Source organism: Leptodactylus fuscus, chromosome 4 (genome assembly GCF_031893055.1).
Source record: "Leptodactylus fuscus isolate aLepFus1 chromosome 4, aLepFus1.hap2, whole genome shotgun sequence".
In the NCBI taxonomy this organism is placed as follows: Eukaryota; Metazoa; Chordata; class Amphibia; order Anura; family Leptodactylidae; genus Leptodactylus; species Leptodactylus fuscus.
Window position 1 is genome coordinate 15959365 of NC_134268.1, and position 21445 is coordinate 15980809.

General features: G+C 42.9%; 1 protein-coding gene across 2 annotated transcripts in view; it reads right to left on the minus strand.

The window, feature by feature from the left end:
* Positions 1-21445, minus strand: part of EFR3A (EFR3 homolog A) — an 86445-nt gene that overhangs the window by 30770 nt on the left and 34230 nt on the right. For both annotated transcript variants that reach the window (XM_075270095.1, XM_075270094.1), the window contains exons 8-11: positions 15626-15766; positions 9031-9109; positions 6253-6388; positions 1920-2084 (exon numbers count right to left, since the gene is read on the minus strand). In XM_075270095.1, the coding sequence (XP_075126196.1) occupies positions 1920-2084; positions 6253-6388; positions 9031-9109; positions 15626-15766 (521 nt within the window). The remainder of the gene's footprint in view (positions 1-1919; positions 2085-6252; positions 6389-9030; positions 9110-15625; positions 15767-21445) is intronic.

Here is a 21445-nt window from a genome sequence, read left to right on the forward strand (position 1 = left end):
TAGTAGTTATATTCTTGTACATAGGAGGTAGTATTATAGTAGTTATATTCTTGTACACAAGAGTAGTATTATAGTAGTTATATTCTTGTACATAGGAGTAGTATTATAGTAGTTATATTCTTGTATATAGGAGTAGTATTATAGTAGTTATATTCTTGTACATAGGAGGTAGTATTATAGTAGTTATATTCTTGTACACATGAGTAGTATTATAGTAGTTATATTCTTGTACATAGGAGTAGTATTATAGTATTTATATTCTTGTACATAGGAGTAGTATTATAGTAGTTATATTCTTGTACATAGGAGGTAGTATTATAGTAGTTATATTCTTGTACACATGAGTAGTATTATAGTAGTTATATTCTTGTACATAGGAGTAGTATTATAGTAGTTATATTCTTGTACATAGGAGGTAGTATTATAGTAGTTATATTCTTGTACACATGAGTAGTATTATAGTAGTTATATTCTTGTACATAGGAGTAGTATTATAATAGTTATATTCTTGTACATAGGAGCAGTATTATAGTAGTTATATTCTTGTACATATGAGGTAGTATAATAGTAGTTATATTCTTGTATATAGGAGTAGTATTATAGTAGTTATATTCTTGTACATAGGAGGTAGTATTATAGTAGTTATATTCTTGTACATAGGAGCAGTATTATCGTAGTTATATTCTTGTACATAGGAGTAGTATTATAGTAGTTATATTCTTGTACATAGGAGGTAGTATTATAGTAGTTATATTCTTGTACATAGGAGTAGTATTATAGTAGTTATATTCTTGTACATAGGAGCAGTATTATAGTAGTTATATTCTTGTACATAGGAGTAGTATTATAGTAGTTATATTCTTGTACATAGGAGGTAGTATTATAGTAGTTATATTCTTGTACACATGAGTAGTATTATAGTAGTTATATTCTTGTACATAGGAGTAGTATTATAGTAGTTATATTCTTGTACATAGGAGCAGTATTATAGTAGTTATATTCTTGTACATAGGAGCAGTATTATAGTAGTTATATTCTTGTACATAGGAGGTAGTATAATAGTAGTTATATTCTTGTATATAGGAGTAGTATTATAGTAGTTATATTCTTGTACATAGGAGGTAGTATTATAGTAGTTATATTCTTGTACATAGTAGTATTATAGTAGATATATTCTTGTACACATGAGCAGTATTATAGTAGTTATATTCTTGTACATAGGAGGTAGTATTATAGTAGTTATATTCTTGTACATAGGAGGTAGTATTATAGTAGTTATATTCTTGTACATAGCAGTAGTATTATAGTAGTTATATTCTTGTACATAGGAGTAGTATAATAGTAGTTATATTCTTGTACATAGGAGGTAGTATTATAGTAGTTATATTCTTGTATATAGGAGTAGTATTATAGTAGTTATATTCTTGTACATAGGAGCAGTATTATAGTAGTTCTATTCTTGTACATAGGAGGTAGTATTATAGTAGTTATATTCTTGTACATAGGAGTAGTATTATAGTAGTTATATTCTTGTACATAGGAGCAGTATTATAGTAGTTATATTCTTGTACATAGGAGTAGTATTATAGTAGTTATATTCTTGTACATAGGAGGTAGTATTATAGTAGTTATATTCTTGTACACATGAGTAGTATTATAGTAGTTATATTCTTGTACATAGGAGTAGTATTATAGTAGTTATATTCTTGTACATAGGAGCAGTATTATAGTAGTTATATTCTTGTACATAGGAGCAGTATTATAGTAGTTATATTCTTGCACATAGGAGTAGTATTATAGTAGTTATATTCTTATCAATAGGGGACAGTATTGTAGTTACAATGTTGTTATTATTGGCTTTTAAGACAAATTTCAAGGAAAAATAAGTGAAACATTAAAAATTAGAAACGGAACTTTACCAATTGTCTGAATGATAGCATTCTGGACAATGCGCTCATCACTTTCTTTAGAGCTGGATGTGAGGACAGCGCTGCCTGCAGAACTTCTACGATCCCCTAGCTCAAAGTCAACACTCAGTGTCAGATGCTTTAAAAGCGTGTTGAACACCTCCAGTACTGTGGGACCTAGGAGAAAGAAAAAGAAGAGATAATGTAATGTATGTACACAGTGACTGTACCAGCAGAATAGTGAGCGCAGCTCTGGAGTATAATACAGGATGTAACTCAGGATCAGTACAGGATAAGTAATGTAATGTATGTACACGGTTGGTTTATCAAGACAGGATCAGAAGATAAGTGATAGTGAAATTATTCTTTAAAGGGAGTCTATCAGACCCTAAATGTCTTGCAAACTAATAATTGTGACACGTATGGGCCTTTCACAGAGGCAGAAACATACTTTTTGGCCACAAACCATTGAAGAATAAAAATCTTATTTAGGGAAATGTAATTCAGTCTTGAAGTGCTCTGGAGGCGGGGTCTGATTTTCCAGATTTCTGTCCCGCTCCCAGTGCAATTTCAACTTGATTTACATATCCATAAAAAGCGGAAACATCTCTGCATTACTCCATCGTTTTGATGCCACAGAGATAGACTTTTACTCCTATTAAAAGGACCCTACATGGCAAGACTATTGGTTTGGGATAAATTTTGGACTTGAAAAAACTTCTTATAAAAAGATTTTAACTTTTGTGTTGCAAAAGAAAAAAAAAACGAAAAAAAAAAACGAAAAAAAAAAAAAAACCACCTCGAAATATTGCTAAGAAAGAGAAAAAAAAAACAACAACATGTTAGTAGGCAATATAGCAGAGGTACCTTGGAGGTATAGAGAGCCTGCGGTCTGGGTACTGGGTATACACAGGCAGGTAACATATCCGATACACCATCTTGTATAGAAAGACATAAAGGAGGAGGAACAAGAACACACAACACAATGTCCCCGACTTCTGAACATGACACCTAAATCACCGGGAGCAGCTGCTATTTTTATCTAACTACACAGCGCCTTGTTAACTTCAGGGGAAAATAAGGAGCGAGGACACAAAGTGACAAGTCCAAAAATAAGAGCACTGAACACTGGAGATAGGTTATAGAGAAAGCCTCGATTCTTCTCTACCCTCATCCTGCCAAACACAGGGTCATGACCTTGTGACAATCCACTTCTACCAATGTAAAATCTTAATCAGTCTTGTAGGATTTCCGGAAAGTTGGACACCAACCTTAAGCAGATCACAGCCCCGCCAAGCTCTACTTCCTGGTCCCAAACAGACAATCACTCGTCGGTACTTTGTGTCGAGAGGGATGAATAAGTAAAGACTGGCAGAAGGACCCAGGAAGTGTCGGAAGAGGAGCAGGGTGAAGAGTATGATTTCCTTTATTTTTTAACTTATTTTGAGCATTTTGTAAAAACAGGGGAGAACCTTTTAAAAAGGCCAAATGTAAGGCCAATTTGGGACACTAAATCATGCACAAGAACTTGGCTCATAAGGTTCAGTTTCCCTACAGCATTCCCGCAGGTGAAATGAAGTATTACAGTGTGCCCAATTAAATTAATGTGATTGTGACGTATGGAGGGATCATGTCCTCCAAAAGGGGTTGCATTTTAACCCTCACTGTTGACCAATAGCTCAAGTTCTCAATTACACCACACAGGACAGGTCCTCTATATACTACACCACACAGGAGAGATCCTCTATATACCACACCACACAGGAAAGGTCCTCTATATACTACACCACACAGGACAGCTCCTCTATATACTACACCACACAGGACAGATCCTCTATATACTACACCACACAGGACAGATCCTCTATATACTACACCACACAGGAGAGACCCTCTATATACTACACCACACAGGAGAGATCCTCTATATACTACACCGCACAGGACAGGTCCTCTATATACTACACCAAACAGGACAGGTCCTCTATATACTACACCACACAGGACAGATCCTCTATATACTACACCACACAGGACAGCTCCTCTATATACTACACCACACAGGAAAGATCCTCTATATACTACACCACACAGGACAGATCCTCTATATACTACACCGCACAGGACAGATCCTCTATATACTACACCACACAGGACAGATCCTCTATATACTACACCACACAGGAGAGACCCTCTATATACTACACCACACAGGAGAGATCCTCTATATACTACACCGCACAGGACAGGTCCTCTATATACTACACCAAACAGGACAGGTCCTCTATATACTACACCACACAGGACAGATCCTCTATATACTACACCACACAGGACAGCTCCTCTATATACTACACCACACAGGAAAGATCCTCTATATACTACACCACACAGGACAGATCCTCTATATACTACACCGCACAGGACAGGTCCTCTATATACTACACCGCACAGGACAGGTCCTCTATATACTACACCACACAGGACAGATCCTCTATATACTACACCACACAGGACAGGTCCTCTATATACTACACCACACAGGACAGGTCCTCTATATACTACACCAAACAGGACAGGTCCTCTATATACTACACCACACAGGACAGATCCTCTATATACTACACCACACAGGACAGCTCCTCTATATACTACACCACACAGGACAGGTCCTCTATATACTACACCACACAGGACAGATCCTCTATATACTACACCACACAGGACAGGTCCTCTATATACTACACCACACAGGAGAGATCCTCTATATACTACACCGCACAGGACATGTCCTCTATATACTACACCACACAGGACATGTCCTCTATATACTACACCACACAGGACAGGTCCTCTATATACTACACCACACAGGACAGGTCCTCTATATACTACACCACACAGGAGAGATCCTCTATATACTACACCACACAGGAGAGATCCTCTATATACTACACCACACAGGACAGGTCCTCTATATACTACACCACACAGGACAGACCCTCTATATACTACACCACACAGGACAGGTCCTCTATATACTACACCACACAGGACAGATCCTCTATATACTACACCACACAGGAGAGACCCTCTATATACTACACCACACAGGACAGATCCTCTATATACTACACCACACAGGACAGATCCTCTATATACTACACCACACAGGACAGGTCCTCTATATACTACACCACACAGGACAGATCCTCTATATACTACACCACACAGGAGAGACCCTCTATATACTACACCACACAGGACAGGTCCTCTATATACTACACCACACAGGACAGATCCTCTATATACTACACCACACAGGACAGGCCCTCTATATACTACACCACACAGGACAGGTCCTCTATATACTACACCACACAGGACACACCCTCTATATACTACACCACACAGGACAGGTCCTCTATATACTACACCACACAGGACAGATCCTCTATATACTACACCACACAGGAGAGACCCTCTATATACTACACCACACAGGACAGATCCTCTATATACTACACCACACAGGAGAGACCCTCTATATACTACACCACACAGGACAGATCCTCTATATACTACACCACACAGGACAGGTCCTCTATATACTACACCACACAGGACAGGTCCTCTATATACTACACCACACAGGACACACCCTCTATATACTACACCACACAGGACAGGTCCTCTATATACTACACCACACAGGACAGATCCTCTATATACTACACCACACAGGAGAGACCCTCTATATACTACACCACACAGGACAGATCCTCTATATACTACACCACACAGGACAGATCCTCTATATACTACACCACACAGGACAGGTCCTCTATATACTACACCACACAGGAGAGATCCTCTATATACTACACCACACAGGAGAGATCCTCTATATACTACACCACACAGGACAGGTCCTCTATATACTACACCACACAGGACAGGTCCTCTATATACTACACCACACAGGACACATCCTCTATATACTACACCACACAGGACAGATCCTCTATATACTACACCACACAGGACAGGTCCTCTATATACTACACCACACAGGACAGGTCCTCTATATACTACACCACACAGGAGAGATCCTCTATATACTACACCACACAGGACAGGTCCTCTATATACTACACCACACAGGACAGATCCTCTATATACTACACCTAAACAGGTGTTTTGTGTTGCACTGTGGGATATATGAGATGCTTTTGGGGAAGGTGTTTTGAACTACATTTTTGTATATGGCGTTTGTGAGATAGAAACAAGTAAATGACAGGACTATAAATTCACATGCAAGCATTAGGCTATTTTTTTTTTTTACCAATAGACCCTTTAGCAGCAATGGCTACGGCCTCCAGAAGAACCTGCACGATTCCAGCTCGTATACGAGGAGAATCCCTCTTGTGCAAATCAAGGTGCCCGAGAATCTGCTGGATCACATGGTGAGAATACTGCGCCTATAAATGAAAGAAAACAGAGTTAAATATATCATAATCAGTAGGGGGCGTACACCTTCGGTAGAACATATGGAATCAAGAAGAAGAATCATAAAGATAGATAACTCCAACCAGTACCGTACCTCAAACTCCGAACGTCTGTGGAGCCTTTACAGCTGCCATACTTTCCTCCTTCCTCAGTATACTCCTACTAAAAACATCCCCCCCCCCGTTACTCTAATGGTATTTATCAATATTAGATGAAATTGCAAACTATTACTACAGGACCCATGCAGATACTTGCAAGATGTCATACGGTTGTATCAGCTGCTGCAACCTTACAGCTAGCAGAGGCTGCTGTGATCACAGGTCTTTATTGAATATCATATGGTTGCCTCGGCTGCTGTAATAACACAGGTAGTACAGTGTTGGCCAAAAGTATTGGCACCCCTGCAATACTGTCAGATAATACTCAGTTTCTTCCAGATAATGATTGCAATCACAAACTCTTTGGTATTATTTTCTTCATTTAATTTGTCTTCAATGGAAAACCACAAAAAGAATTGTCAAAAAGCCAAATTAGATATAATTCCACACCAAACATAAAAAAAGGGGGTGGACAAAAGTATTGGCACTGTTTGAAAAATCATGTGATGCTTCTCTAATTTGTGTAAGTAACAGCACCTGTTACTTACCTGAGGCACCTAACAGGTGGTGGCAATAACTAAATCATACTTGCAGCCAGTTGAAATGGATTAAAGTTGACTCCACCTCTGTCCTGTGTCCTTGTGTGACCACATTGAGCATGGAGAAAAGAAAGAAGACTAAAGAACTGTCTGAGGACTTGAGAAGTAAAATTGTGAGGAAGCCTGAGCAATCTCAAGGCTACAAGTCCATCTCCAAAGACCAGAATGTTCCTGTGTCTACCGTGCGCAGTGTCAGTAAGAAGTGTAAAGCCCATGGCACTGTGGCTAACCTCCCTAGATGTGGACGCAAAAGAAACATTGACCAGAGATTTCACCGCAAGATTGTGCGGATGGCGGATAAAGAACCTCGACTAACATCCAAACAAGTCCAAGCTGCCCTGCAGTCCGAGGGTACAACAGTGTCACCCCGTACTATCCAGTGTCAGCGTCTGAATGAGAAGGGACTGTATGGTAGGAGACCCAGGAAGACCCCACTTCTTACCCACAGACAGAAGCCAGGCTGGAGTTTGCCAAAACTTACCTGAGAAAGCCAAAACCGTTCTGGAAGAATGTTCTCTGGTCAGAGGAGACAAAAGTAGGAAAAGGCCTCAACATAGAGATTACAGGAAAAAAGAGGCCTTCAAAGAGAAGAAGACGCCCCCTACAGTCAGACATGGCGGAGGTCCCTGATGGTTTGGGGTTGCTTTGCTGCCTCTGGCACTGGACTGCTTGACCGTGTGCATGGCATTATGAAGTCTGAAGACGACCAACACATTGTGCAGCATCATGTAGGGCCCAGTGTGAGAAAGCGGGGTCTCCTTCAGAGGTCAGGGCTCTTCCAGCAGGACAAGGACCCAAAACACACTTCAGGTCAGCACTAGAAAATGGTGGTGAGAGAAAGCCCTGGAGACTTGTAAAGTGGCAGCAATGAGTCCAGCCCTGAATCCCATAGGACACCTGTGGGGGAGGGGGAGAGATCTCTTGGTGGCAGTTTGGAGAAGGCCCCCTTCACATCTCAGGGGGGACCGCGAGCAGTTTGCCAAAGAAGAAGGGTCTAAGATTCCAGCAGAGCCTTGTAAGAAACTCATTGCTGGTTAGCGGAAGCGGTTGTGCGCAGTTACTGTGTCTAAAAGGTTGTGCTACCAAGTATTAGGCTGAGGGGACCAATACTTCTGTCCGGCCCATTTGTGGAGATTTGTGTAAAATGATCAATGATGTGACTTTTTTTTTTTCATTCTCTTTTGTGTTTTTTCATTGCAAGCAAAATAAATGAAGATATTACCAAAGAGTTTGTGCTTGTAATCATTATCTGGGGGACACCGAGGATTATCTGACAGGACTGCAGGGGGGCCAATACTTTTGGCCAACACTGTAGCAGAGGCTGCTGTGATCACAGGTCTTTATTCGATATCAGACATACAAGCCATCTGCAATCCCCTGCTTAGGTCAGATGCTATTTTAATTATATTTCCCGGCCATAAAGTCTGAATTTAATAAGACCTGGTTGGTCCTGAATATAAAGCCTAGTTAATCGCTTACAGTCACATCACGTACTGTATATAGTAACTCTTGTTATATTTTATCACAGCTTTTAGTTTAGCAGCTATTTCACACTGGTCTCTAGTCTTCCATTTCAGTATTACAATGCTGACTTATCCCACATTGCAGATACAAATCAAACATCATCTACTGTATAATATAGATGGCTTTTGACTTCTACAAGGAGACTCTGACCTGCCAGCTAGCCGTGTGCGACTAGCTACTCTGACTAATAAGCTATGTGCCTATGGCGGAGGGAAACAGCCAGCCTGCAGCTCATTAACCCCGACATGGTCCTCGCTATGTGTACACAGCAATTCACAGAAAAACCAAGAACAACAACAAATATAAACCTCTCTAAGGTTCAGTCAGAATATACAAAAACATAGCGGAGTGATGTCAGCGCGGCTTCTAATACACATGAATGGAGGCACGCACCTGAATGGAATACATGATGACCTTAAAGCAGGACACTGCAAACTCATTGGACTCCCACAGCTTGTGATGGTCTAAGTGCCTACAAAATGAAGAAAAACAGACATTTATATCATGTGGTTCGTCTGTCCGGGCATGATGGGAGACAATCTATGGGCTAAATGCAAGAGCAGGAAATGTATCATTACAACAACGTAGGTCTGCCATTCTGGAATCAGGCTAGGGCTACACGGCAACATTGGGCGTCGCATAAGATCGCCGGGTCACCCTGAATGGAGCCGAACCGTGACCCCAGGATTGCCGCAAGTCCCAAAAAGATTGGACAGTGCTCAATTTTTTTTTGAGACTAGACGTTACGGTTGCTGCTTCCTTTGGGGTCGCGGTGCAACTCCATTTATGTCCAAAGTTGCCACTGAGCCCTGGACTTAAAGCTGAGGGTCAACCAGTATAGTTATATAAGGGTAAGTCACAGAATCCACCTGCAAAAAAAAGGTTCCCATTCACTTCAATGGGAGCCGCTTGCTTTTTTTTCCCATTAGCGTTTTTTTTTCAGCTAGCGAGAAAAAGAAGCGACATACCGTATCTTCCCGCGGATTTCACGGCGGAGTCAGCTACGGCGTCCTTGGCTCGAGACTCACATTCACATGGCGCAAAAGGTTTTAATAGCACCCGAATGGGTTTAACTCCAAGCTTCCCCATTACTAAGCGGATTATCCATTTAGGATGCCCTGTAGCTGTCACAAAGGAGACCGACCAAAAAAGGACAACTCCAAGACATTTTTTTTATTTTTTTTTATTTTACAGCTCCTGGGCCAACCCTGTAATGTTAAAATATTCGGTGTGGGAACGCCAAATTTCTTACTGCCTTATAGAAAGTCATAAAATTAAAAAAAAAAAAAAAAAAAAAAAAAAAGTACAAAAAAATAAAATAAAAAATTAAATAAAATTAAAAAAAAAAAATTAAAAAAAAAAAAACACCTGTTCCCAGATTTAGGACGGAAAAATAAAATAAAAAATAATTATAATAATTAATAATTTCTCAATAATTAATACTTAAATCATCATTTTTAATTATTTTATACTAATAATTATGATTGATAATTGATAATAATAATAATAAATAATAATAATAATAATAATAATAATACAAACTAATTTATAGGCAACTTATCAAAATAAAACTTCACACAGTCACATCAAAGACAAAATAAAGTAAAAAATTAAAAACAATCAATCAGGTTATCGCTGCTAAAACGCAGAAAAGTAAAAGTGAATAATAACAATAGCCGGTTTTTAAGAGGTTAAATTAATCGGCACAGCATTGTGGAGCCATGTTGAAGAGATAACGGCGAGAGCGGGTGAATATTCAATTTGGATGAAAGGGTTTGTGAACTATTCGGCTTTGGGTGGTGAATATACAGTGTGCGCACATACATTGTCTCGGTCATCTTTTTGGGACTTTTTGACATTCTCTCGGCCGCCGCTCTCCTGCCCTTCTCTAATGAGTTGCAGCGATGTTCCCAGAGCCGGGCTTTGTGTCTGCGGAGTAATGATGGAGCGGCTTATCTGTAACTTAATTAAGTGGCCTGGTAACTGTACGGCAGAGAGGCTCCGGAGCAGAAATCTGCATGCTTCCCACGGGGAGCCGGAATCTCATTACACGTCAACAAAACAAGCTGCTCCGGCCGCGGTCTAGGTACAATGTACAGGGCGACTATCCCTGACCCCGGTCTAGGTAAGGTGAAGAATAAAACGAAGCTCGAAACACCGGAATCAAAAAATAATTGACACGCACCGCAACATCCCTGCAGCAACAGTGGGAAAGATGGTGGCCAAGACGGACCAATGGATGGTGGATGTCAAGCTTAGGCCGGACAGGATTCCATATAGGATACATCAGCACATGATATTATTCGGACCACGAAACGTATAAATTAGGCTTCAGTGGGCGACGACTTTACAGATGCGGCGACGGCGGTTTAACTTCAGGTGAATGTTCCCCATGGAAATTAAAGGACAGGAAAATACCAAGGGAGGGGGGAGGACGGGGCGACATTTAGATCAATAAGACGCGGACAATACGTCCCGCGGGACCTGATCAATAACCGAACCAGACACAGCGTCTGCCAATTACTTCCCGTTTTACAGCTTAACGTGACATGAACTAGAATCTACCAGTCATTACCGGGGAAAGCTGAACAGGGGATACAACGCTGGAATATTTTGAAGAATTGTATCCCCTGACCCCAGCGGGCTTAATAAGTCTCCACACACCTATATGGTGGTCTCTCCCTAAGGAGTGACAATATCCCCTGAAACATATAGTCCATAGTAAGATCCCACTCAGTCTCCTTCCCCCTCTGGCAGCTATAAATAAAAAGACTGGTTCACTTGAAAACCAACATCTGCATTGGAAAGAGTTAGGAGGGCCCCATACAAATTAGATGGTCAGTAGTAACTGCGGATATATCTAAAGTGCAGGGCCAGCTTCTTGTCTAGGGGCGCTATATATTGGAGGCATAACCTCACTAAAACAAGTACTGTCTGTCAATAGGGTCAACTGTAGTTTGCAGGGTGTTCCTCCCAAAAAAAAAAAATATAGGAGAAGCTTTCTCATGCAGCAAGCTGCCTCCCAGCACCAGACCAATTCTCTGTTTGATTCTCAGTTTACTTGTATTTGTTTTACATTTCTAATATAGAGCAGATCAGATTTTTTTTTTTTACCATCATGTCCCGTATACAGAGACTATCTATAGTAAACAGACGTTGTGCGCCGCGACCGTGAGCCGATGACATCCGAGGGTTCACCGCGAGTTCCTACGACACATACGGAAGAGAAGCTGCTGTGGGATTTCAGTGCTGAGACGATGGGTGATCTCCCACAAAGAGGCGGCTAATGGCCGGGACGCTAAGTATCTCAAATCACCACATTAGCAGGGACAGTGTGAACGGCAGCAAACAGATTTGCCTAATAGTCTTGAAGGCACGCTGCCAAAAAACATTTGTGGATTCCCAGGGAGACCTGAGAAGCAGAAGTGTCATTAGACAGAAGGAAATGTTATCACAGTCTAAGGCGGGCCAAGGAGCAAAGTATTCTGCCGGAACAAGAGAATTATCTATACCTATGGGGTGATACGGTGGCCTTGCAGCGCTGGAGTCCTGGGTTCGAATCCCACCAGGAACAACATCTGCAAGGAGTTTGTATGTTCTCCCTGAGCTTGCGTGTCTACAAAGGCATACTGATAGGAAAAAAAAAAAATTACGGCCTGTGTAAGGACATAACCTACTGAATATATTCATATAGGCCAAATAAATAGGCCCATTTTATTAAGCGCCTGGAAAACCCCTTTAACATGGCACCTGATCTGCAGACATCATGTTATAGAGCAAGAAGAGCGGAGTAGATTGATATGCAATTATATAGGAAAATATTCAGGATTACTCTGCTTTTTGGTGCCCAGTGGGCCGTCTTACTTTTTGTAGGACTGCCCACTGGACCCCTAAGCAAAGAAGAAGAAGAAATAAGAGCTACACTGAATCTTTCTCTATAAACCTATATATCAATCTGCTCAGTTCTTTCTGCTGGCAGATAAGACTCCCTATTAATCAGATCAAAAAGCTTTATTGGCACGCCCGAATAGATATTTGGCATTGCCAAAGCTAGTAAAGTAGGGGGGGGGGGGGGGTTGGATTCGGGTGGGTGAGTGGTGGGTATGGGGGGGTGGTTTGGGGTATAACAGTCCATGGAGTCTCGTCTTCCTCTTAGTTGGTGACCGCTATATGGGGAGGTGGGGTGGAGCGGTTGGTTTGGGGTATAACAGTCCATGGAGTCTCATCTTCCTCTTCGTTGGTGACCGCTATATGGGGGGGGGGGGGGGGGCGGGTGTATTGGGATAAATATAACAGTCCGTGGAGTCTCATCTTCCTCTTATTTGGTGACAGCTGGACACGTATTGGGCAGCGATCTCCACAGTGGCCTCTTCTTCTCCCAGTAGGATGTAGAGTTTCCTCTTCTCGTCTGGGATGTGGGCAGAGAGTCTTTGGTAGTAGACGGCCCTCACAGCTGAGTATTTGGTGCAGTGTAGCAGGAAGTGGGTCTCGTCTTCTAGGGCCCCCTGGTCACAGTGCTGGCACAGTCTCTTCTCCCGTGGCTTGTACGTCTGCCTGTATCGCCCCGTCTCTATCTGTAGGTTGTGGGCGCTCAGTCTGTACCGGCTCAGGGTCTGTCTGTGTTTGGGGTGGCGTATTCTCTCCTATTAAAGGGTTTTCTGGCTTCACAAACTTTTTTTCCATACTGATAGATATGTGATCTGTGGGTGTCTGAAAACACGGACCCTGCACAGATCAGCTGTTGCAGCAGTCTACGGATCGCGGAAGTTGCTAGCGGACAGGCCACATGTGCAGCACCTCTCCTATTCAATTCATAGGAACGGCTCAGCAGCCCCGTCCACTGTACAGTGGTGGATCCAGGGAACTGCAAGTAATTGAAACGGCGCACATGCTGCCAACTTCACAGCTGATCTGTGCAGGGTCCGGGTGCTGAAACCTGCCAGATCACATACTGATGACCTTCTCCTTTCGATAGCTCCATATTACGTAAAACAGATTTGGGGCCTTGAAATGCGACAGGTTCCCTTTAAGATGCGGCATCGTCAGAGCCTCGGGTTCACGTTAGTCCCATCTAACAAAGAAAAACTGAAGTGTCCTAATAAAACGGTAGTGCGGCGGAGACGTCTCTGTACTTACACAGAGCTCGTTCTGTAAAGCCCGGACCATTCATGCAGGACTAAAAGCTATGTATTAACGGCTAAGAAGTAAGCGCCCCCCCCCCCCTCCCCAAAACCCACTACACTACCATCAGCGAGCACACAGGCTATTAAAATATTGAGATGTGCTAGTGAAAGGAAACAGGTATTTTGCACTAATTGGCTATAAGGGCATGAATCAGGAGGCTACACGAGAGCGGGAATAATGGGCAGGTAATTAGAATGCGGCTTCGTTACTGGCAGGGCGCAGATTCTGGAGTTGGCTTCCAGCTGTGAAGCACTAACATAGTATAATAGCAGACAATACCCTCCCCTCTAATTAATGGCCTCAAAAACCAAGCCGGGAGAAAAGAAAAAACATATCACGTGAAGCAAAGAAAAAAAAACACGTCTGAGGAGGAAGAGGCCGACTTATAGAAAACCAACAAGATGGGATTTAAAGAGACCATTCATGGGGGGGAAAGTTTGGGGGTTCCTCACGACAAGGGGTGGTACTGCATGTACTCGAGTATAAGCCGAACTGAATAGAAGCAGAGGCCTCTAATTTTAACACAAAAAACGGGAAAACTTATTGACTCGAGTATAAGCCTGTCTGGTCATGTGCATTACAGCTTAGTACCTCCATGGGCCGCATAGTAGTAGCATTTAACCCCATCATGTCTCTCACATTAACCCCCTGTGTGCCTCACATAAGAGTTACTGATATGTGGGACATATGGAGGTAATAATTAGGTATCTTCACAATTAAGGTCCTTCATTAGTCCCCTCATGTGTCTCACACATTAGTAACCCTTATATGGGGCACACAGGGGTTAATAGGAGGGACATGATGGGGTTAACTGCTATTAATGTGAGGCACATGGAGTTACTGAAACTAAATGAATAACCCCAAATGTCTGACAATATTAGGAATAGTCACCCCAGCAGGTCCCTGTGCATTACTGTCACGTTACTGACAGACATCTTCTATAAGACACAATGAATCCTGGCCACTGACTTATCTGCAGGTGTTACATTCTAGTGGCTGCAGGACCTTTGATGACATCACAGTCTCGTGACCTACATGACAAGCCAATCACAGAGCAGTAGCACTAAAGGACCTCCCCCTTCATGTAATTTATGCAGATCCAAGTTTCTGTGCTCTGTGGACCCAGACTCGAGTATAAGCCGAGGGGGGGGGGGGGCATTCTCATCATAAAGACTGTGCTGAAAAAGTCGGCTTATACTTGAGTATATATGGTATATTTATTTTGCTTACTTACATAGCGCCAACCTATACTGCAGCGCTTTGCAGAAATTGTCAATCACTTTCTATGGTTATGTCTGGTGTGTGGGAGGAAGTTGGAGGAAACCCGCCAAACATTGGGTGACTATACAAACACCATGTAGATGTTGTCCTCGGTAGGATTAAAACTCAGGACTCCACAGTGGTATCGGTGCTAACCACTGAGCCAGCGTACTGCCCAATGAATGGAGGCGGCCATCTTGTAGTGAGCAACAAGGGGTCATTCAAATTCCTGCAGGTGGGTGAGCGATGCAGTCTCTGCAGGACTTACCAAGCGCAGTGCGGTACATTACCGTAAACCAGGGATTACCGTAAAGCCCATGTCGCTATGAGGCAGTATAGGGGTTAGTGTTTACTTCCCTGGTGGTCTAGAGCCGGCACATGTATTATGACTCGCCGTACAGATCCCTCTAAGATCTCGCAGTATACTATATAGGCAACATCTGGGTGATTTTAATTTTTTCAAACAGGGGTGTAGAGTGACATACGCTTCTGAGTTGTTCTACCACCGGTTTATAAACCCATAGAAGTCCTGTATAATACTCACGCAAACACTGGTCGGACGGCATTATTCATGTTTCCATAAGCGGCTCTGCCCAGAAGTTCCCTGAAGCAGTTTTCGGCCAAGACAGCGGGGTTCTCCTCCTTATCGCCGACCACGGAGGGGGAGGCAGGTGGAGCCATGCGACTGGTGAAAAACGGAGGAGAACAAGTGCCTTACTTACAGGAGATGGGTGACAAACAAATAGGGAGGAGGAGGAGGGGGAGGAGTGTAACGTAAGGAAAAATAATAAAGTCTACACTGATGAATTAATGTGCATAGAAGCAGATAAGTTATATGGTGCTGACATCTGCAGTGTTATATCAGTCTGAACAGTCACCATGAGAAGCCTCCAAAGTACATGAGTGGATCCATCTTCTCACAGTTTTCACATATATTAACACCAAGGGAAAGCAAGGAGACTTAAAAGGAAGCCAAGATACAAGAATACATTACTGATCCTGAGTTACATCCTGTATTATACTCCAGAGCTGCACTCACTATCATGTATACAGTGACTGTACCAGCAGAATAGTGAGCGCAGCTCTGGAGTATAATACAGGATAAGTAATGTAATGTATGTACACAGTGACTGTACCAGCAGAATAGTGAGCGCAGCTCTGGAGTATAATACAGGATAAGTAATGTAATGTATGTACACAGTGACTGTACCAGCAGAATAGTGAGCGCAGCTCTGGAGTATAATACAGGATAAGTAATGTAATGTAATGTACTTCTGTCACCACAGTGCATTTTTCAGGCCATTCCCCCGGTATCCTCACTCACGTTCTCCTCATTTGAAGTCCATGCTATCAGACTTTTCCGCCCACTCTCCTTACGTGTAGCTGTGATCTACCGCCCACCTGGCTCACCCTACCAATTTCTGGATCACTTTGCTTCTTGGCTTCCCCACTTTTTATCCAGTGACATTCCAATCCTCATCATGGGTGACTTTAACATCCCTATTGACACCCCCCACTCCCCGGCTGCCTCACAGTTTCTCTCATTAACCACTTCTCTTGGTCTTTCACAATGTTCTTCTTCTGCCACACATGTAGGTGGAAACACGATTGATCTTGTCTTCCATCGACTCCTCACAGTTTCTAAATTTACTAACTCTGCTCTGCCCCTCTCTGATCATAACCTTCTGTCTCTCACCATCAGTGCCCTCTCCCCTTCACAAGATACACCTACCCAACACACATATAGGAACTTGCGTACTATCGACACCCAGCACCTCTTAGATACTCTACCATCCTCTCTGTCCCCCATCTCCTCAATCTCCTGTCCCAATCTGGCCACCAGTCACTATAATGAAACCCTTAAAAATGCATTGGATGAGGTGGCTCCCCCCTCCACTCGTAAAGTCCCACGTAGGAGGCAGCAGCCCTGGCACACGCCACAAACACGATTTCTTCAGCGCTGCTCTAGGTGTGCCGAACGTCTCTGGAGAAAATCACGCTCACCTGCAGATTTCCTCCACTTCAAGTTTATGCTTAAAACATATAGCTCTGCCCTTTACCTCGCCAAACAAGACTATTTCACCGCCCTCATCTCTTCTCTCTCCAGCAATCCTAAAAGGCTTTTTGAAACTTTTCACTCCTTACTCACACCCAAGGTGCAGACGCCATTCACAGACCTTAGTGCTGATGACCTGGCCACGTATTTCCATGCTAAAATTGATAAGATCCGTCAGGAAATCACTGCCCAAGCCGCAGGTGGCATTGATCCCACCACCTACCATAGCAAGGATCCCCTCACCAACCGCACTTCAGACTGTCCATTCTCATCTTTTGAACCTGTTACAGAAGAGGAAGTCTCCCAACTACTTTCTTCATCTCACCCTACAACCTGCAGCAGTGACCCCTTCCCCTCACACCTTCTCCAATCTCTGTCGCCTGCTGTCACTACTTACCTTACTAAAATATTTAACCTCTCTCTCTCTTCTGGAATCTTCCCATCCTCCTTCAAGCATGCTGTTATAACCCCACTATTGAAAAAACCCTCCCTGGACCCATCCTGTGCTGCTAACTATCGACCCGTCTCTAACCTCCCCTTCATCTCTAAACTCTTGGAACGCCTGGTCTATTCTCGTTTAATCCGCTATCTCTCTGCTAACTCTCTGCTTGACCCCTTACAATCTGGCTTCCGCGCTCTGCACTCTACTGAAACGGCTCTCACAAAAGTCTCCAATGATCTCCTAATGGCTAAATCCAATGGCGACTTCTCTCTTCTTATTCTTCTGGACCTCTCTGCAGCTTTTGACACTGTTGACCATCATCTCCTCCTCAATAGGCTCCGCTCAGTTGGTCTCAATGACACGGCGCTCTCCTGGTTCTCCTCTTATCTCTCAGACCGCACCTTCAGTGTATCATTTGCGGGCTCTGTTTCCTCCCCTCTTTCCCTTGCTGTTGGGGTTCCTCAGGGCTCGGTCCTAGGCCCCCTGCTCTTCTCTCTCTACACAGCCCCCATTGGACAAACCATTGCCAGATTTGGCTTCAGGTACCATCTTTATGCTGATGACACCCAATTATACACATCTTCCCGTGACATCACCCCTGCACTCATACAGAACACCAGTGACTGTCTCTCTGCTGTCTCAAATATCATGTCCTCTCTCTATCTGAAACTAAATCTCTCCAAGACTGAACTACTACTGTTTCCACCATCTAATAGATCTGTCCCTGATATATCCATTGCAGTCTCAGGCCTTACTATAACTCCTAGGCAGCAGGCCCGCTGCCTTGGGGTTATGTTTGACGCAGACCTTTCCTTCACCCCTCATGTTGAATCACTCGCACGTTCATGTCACCTCCACCTCAAAAACATCTCCAGAATACACCCTTTCCTTACCAGAGATACACTAAAGACACTTATTGTCTCTCTGATTCATTCTCGCCTTGACTACTGTAACTCCTTACTAATCGGTCTTCCCCTCACTAAACTCTCCCCTCTACAATCTATTCTGAATGCAGCGGCCAGGCTCATCTATCAGGCTAGACGTTACAGCAATGCCTCCCGTCTGTGCCAGTCACTACACTGGCTGCCTATTCATTATAGAATAAAATATAAAGTTATCCCCCTCCCCCACAAGGCTCTCCATAATGCCGCACCTCCCTACATTTCCTCCCTCATCTCTGTCTCCCGCCCAACCCGTGCTCTCCGCTCACTCAATGACCTAACACTTACATCCTCTATTATCAGAACCTCCCCCGCTCGTATACAAGACTTCTCCCGAGCTGCACCACTTCTCTGGAATGCTCTACCCCGGACAATAAGATTAACTCCCAATTTCTACAGTTTCAAACGCAAACTAAAGACGCATCTTTTCAGACAAGCCTATCACAATGTCTAACGTAAACCCTTAACCGTCCTCTGTCCCCGCTCCCACATTACCCCACATGATATGATGTCATCTCAGGATAACTTTATAGGTCCAAGCTCCATCCACATGTTACAGGACACAACTGGTGACGGCTCATAAGGTTTTATGTTTGTGTAATGACAGTCACCTCTATTACAGAAGTGTCTGACCCCTGTATAAGCAATATCGCCCCTGCTACCTCTTGTGTCACCCCCCCCCACCTCATAGATTGTAAGCTCTTGCGAGCAGGGCCCTCAGTCCCATTGTGTGAAATGATTCTCTTTGTAATGTATCTGTCTGTATTTTAACCCTACAAATTGTACAGCGCTGCGGAATATGTTGGCGCTATATAAATAAAATGTATTATTATTATTATTATGTACACAGTGACTGCACCAGCAGAATAGTGAGCGCAGCTCTGGAGTATAATACAGGATAAGTAATGTAATGTATGTACACAGTGACTGTACCAGCAGAATAGTGAGCGCAGCTCTGGAGTATAATACAGGATAAGTAATGTAATGTATGTACACAGTGACTGTACCAGCAGAATAGTGAGCGCAGCTCTGGAGTATAACACAGGATACGTAACGTAATGTACGTACACAGTGACTGCACCAGCAGAATAGTGAGCGCAGCTCCGGAGTATAATACAGGATAAGTAATGTAATGTATGTACACAGTGACTGTACCAGCAGAATAGTGAGCGCAGCTCTGGAGTATAATACAGGATAAGTAATGTAATGTATGTACACAGTGACCAGCAGAATAGTGAGTGCAGCTCTGGAGTATAATACAGGATAAGTAATGTAATGTATGTACACAGTGACTGCACCAGCAGAGTAGTGAGCGCAGCTCTGGAGTATAATACAGGATAAGTAATGTAATGTATGTACACAGTGACTGCACCAGCAGAATAGTGAGCGCAGCTCTGGAGTATAATACAGGATAAGTAATGTAATGTATGTACACAGTGACTGCACCAGCAGAATAGTGAGCGCAGCTCTGGAGTATAATACAGGATAAGTAATGTAATGTATGTACACAGTGACCAGCAGAATAGTGAGTGCAGCTCTGGAGTATAATACAGGATAAGTAATGTAATGTATGTACACAGTGACTGCACCAGCAGAGTAGTGAGCGCAGCTCTGGAGTATAATACAGGATAAGTAATGTAATGTATGTACACAGTGACTGCACCAGCAGAATAGTGAGTGCAGCTCTGGAGTATAATACAGGATAAGTAATGTAATGTATGTACACAGTGACTGCACCAGCAGAATAGTGAGCGCAGCTCTGGAGTATAATACAGGATAAGTAATGTAATGTATGTACACAGTGACTGCACCAGCAGAATAGTGAGCGCAGCTCTGGAGTATAATACAGGATAAGTAATGTAATGTATGTACACAGTGACCAGCAGAATAGTGAGCGCAGCTCTGGAGTATAATACAGGATAAGTAATGTAATGTATGTACACAGTGACCAGCAGAATAGTGAGCGCAGCTCTGGAGTATAATACAGGATAAGTAATGTAATGTATGTACACAGTGACTGCACCAGCAGAATAGTGAGCGCAGCTCTGGAGTATAATACAGGATAAGTAATGTAATGTATGTACACAGTGACTGCACCAGCAGAATAGTGAGCGCAGCTCTGGAGTATAATACAGGATAAGTAATGTAATGTATGTACACAGTGACCAGCAGAATAGTGAGCGCAGCTCTGGAGTATAATACAGGATAAGTAATGTAATGTATGTACACAGTGACCAGCAGAATAGTGAGCGCAGCTCTGGAGTATAATACAGGATAAGTAATGTAATGTAAGTACACAGTGACTGCACCAGCAGAATAGTGAGCGCAGCTCTGGAGTATAATACAGGATAAGTAATGTAATGTATGTACACAGTGACTGCACCAGCAGAATAGTGAGCGCAGCTCTGGAGTATAATACAGGATAAGTAATGTAATGTATGTACACAGTGACTGCACCAGCAGAATAGTGAGCGCAGCTCTGGAGTATAATACAGGATAAGTAATGTAATGTATGTACACAGTGACCAGCAGAATAGTGAGCGCAGCTCTGGAGTATAATACAGGATAAGTAATGTAATGTATGTACACAGTGACCAGCAGAATAGTGAGCGCAGCTCTGGAGTATAATACAGGATAAGTAATGTAATGTATGTACACAGTGACTGCACCAGCAGAATAGTGAGCGCAGCTCTGGAGTATAATACAGGATAAGTAATGTAATGTATGTACACAGTGACTGCACCAGCAGAATAGTGAGCGCAGCTCTGGAGTATAATACAGGATAAGTAATGTAATGTATGTACACAGTGACCAGCAGAATAGTGAGCGCAGCTCTGGAGTATAATACAGGATAAGTAATGTAATGTATGTACACAGTGACCAGCAGAATAGTGAGCGCAGCTCTGGAGTATAATACAGGATAAG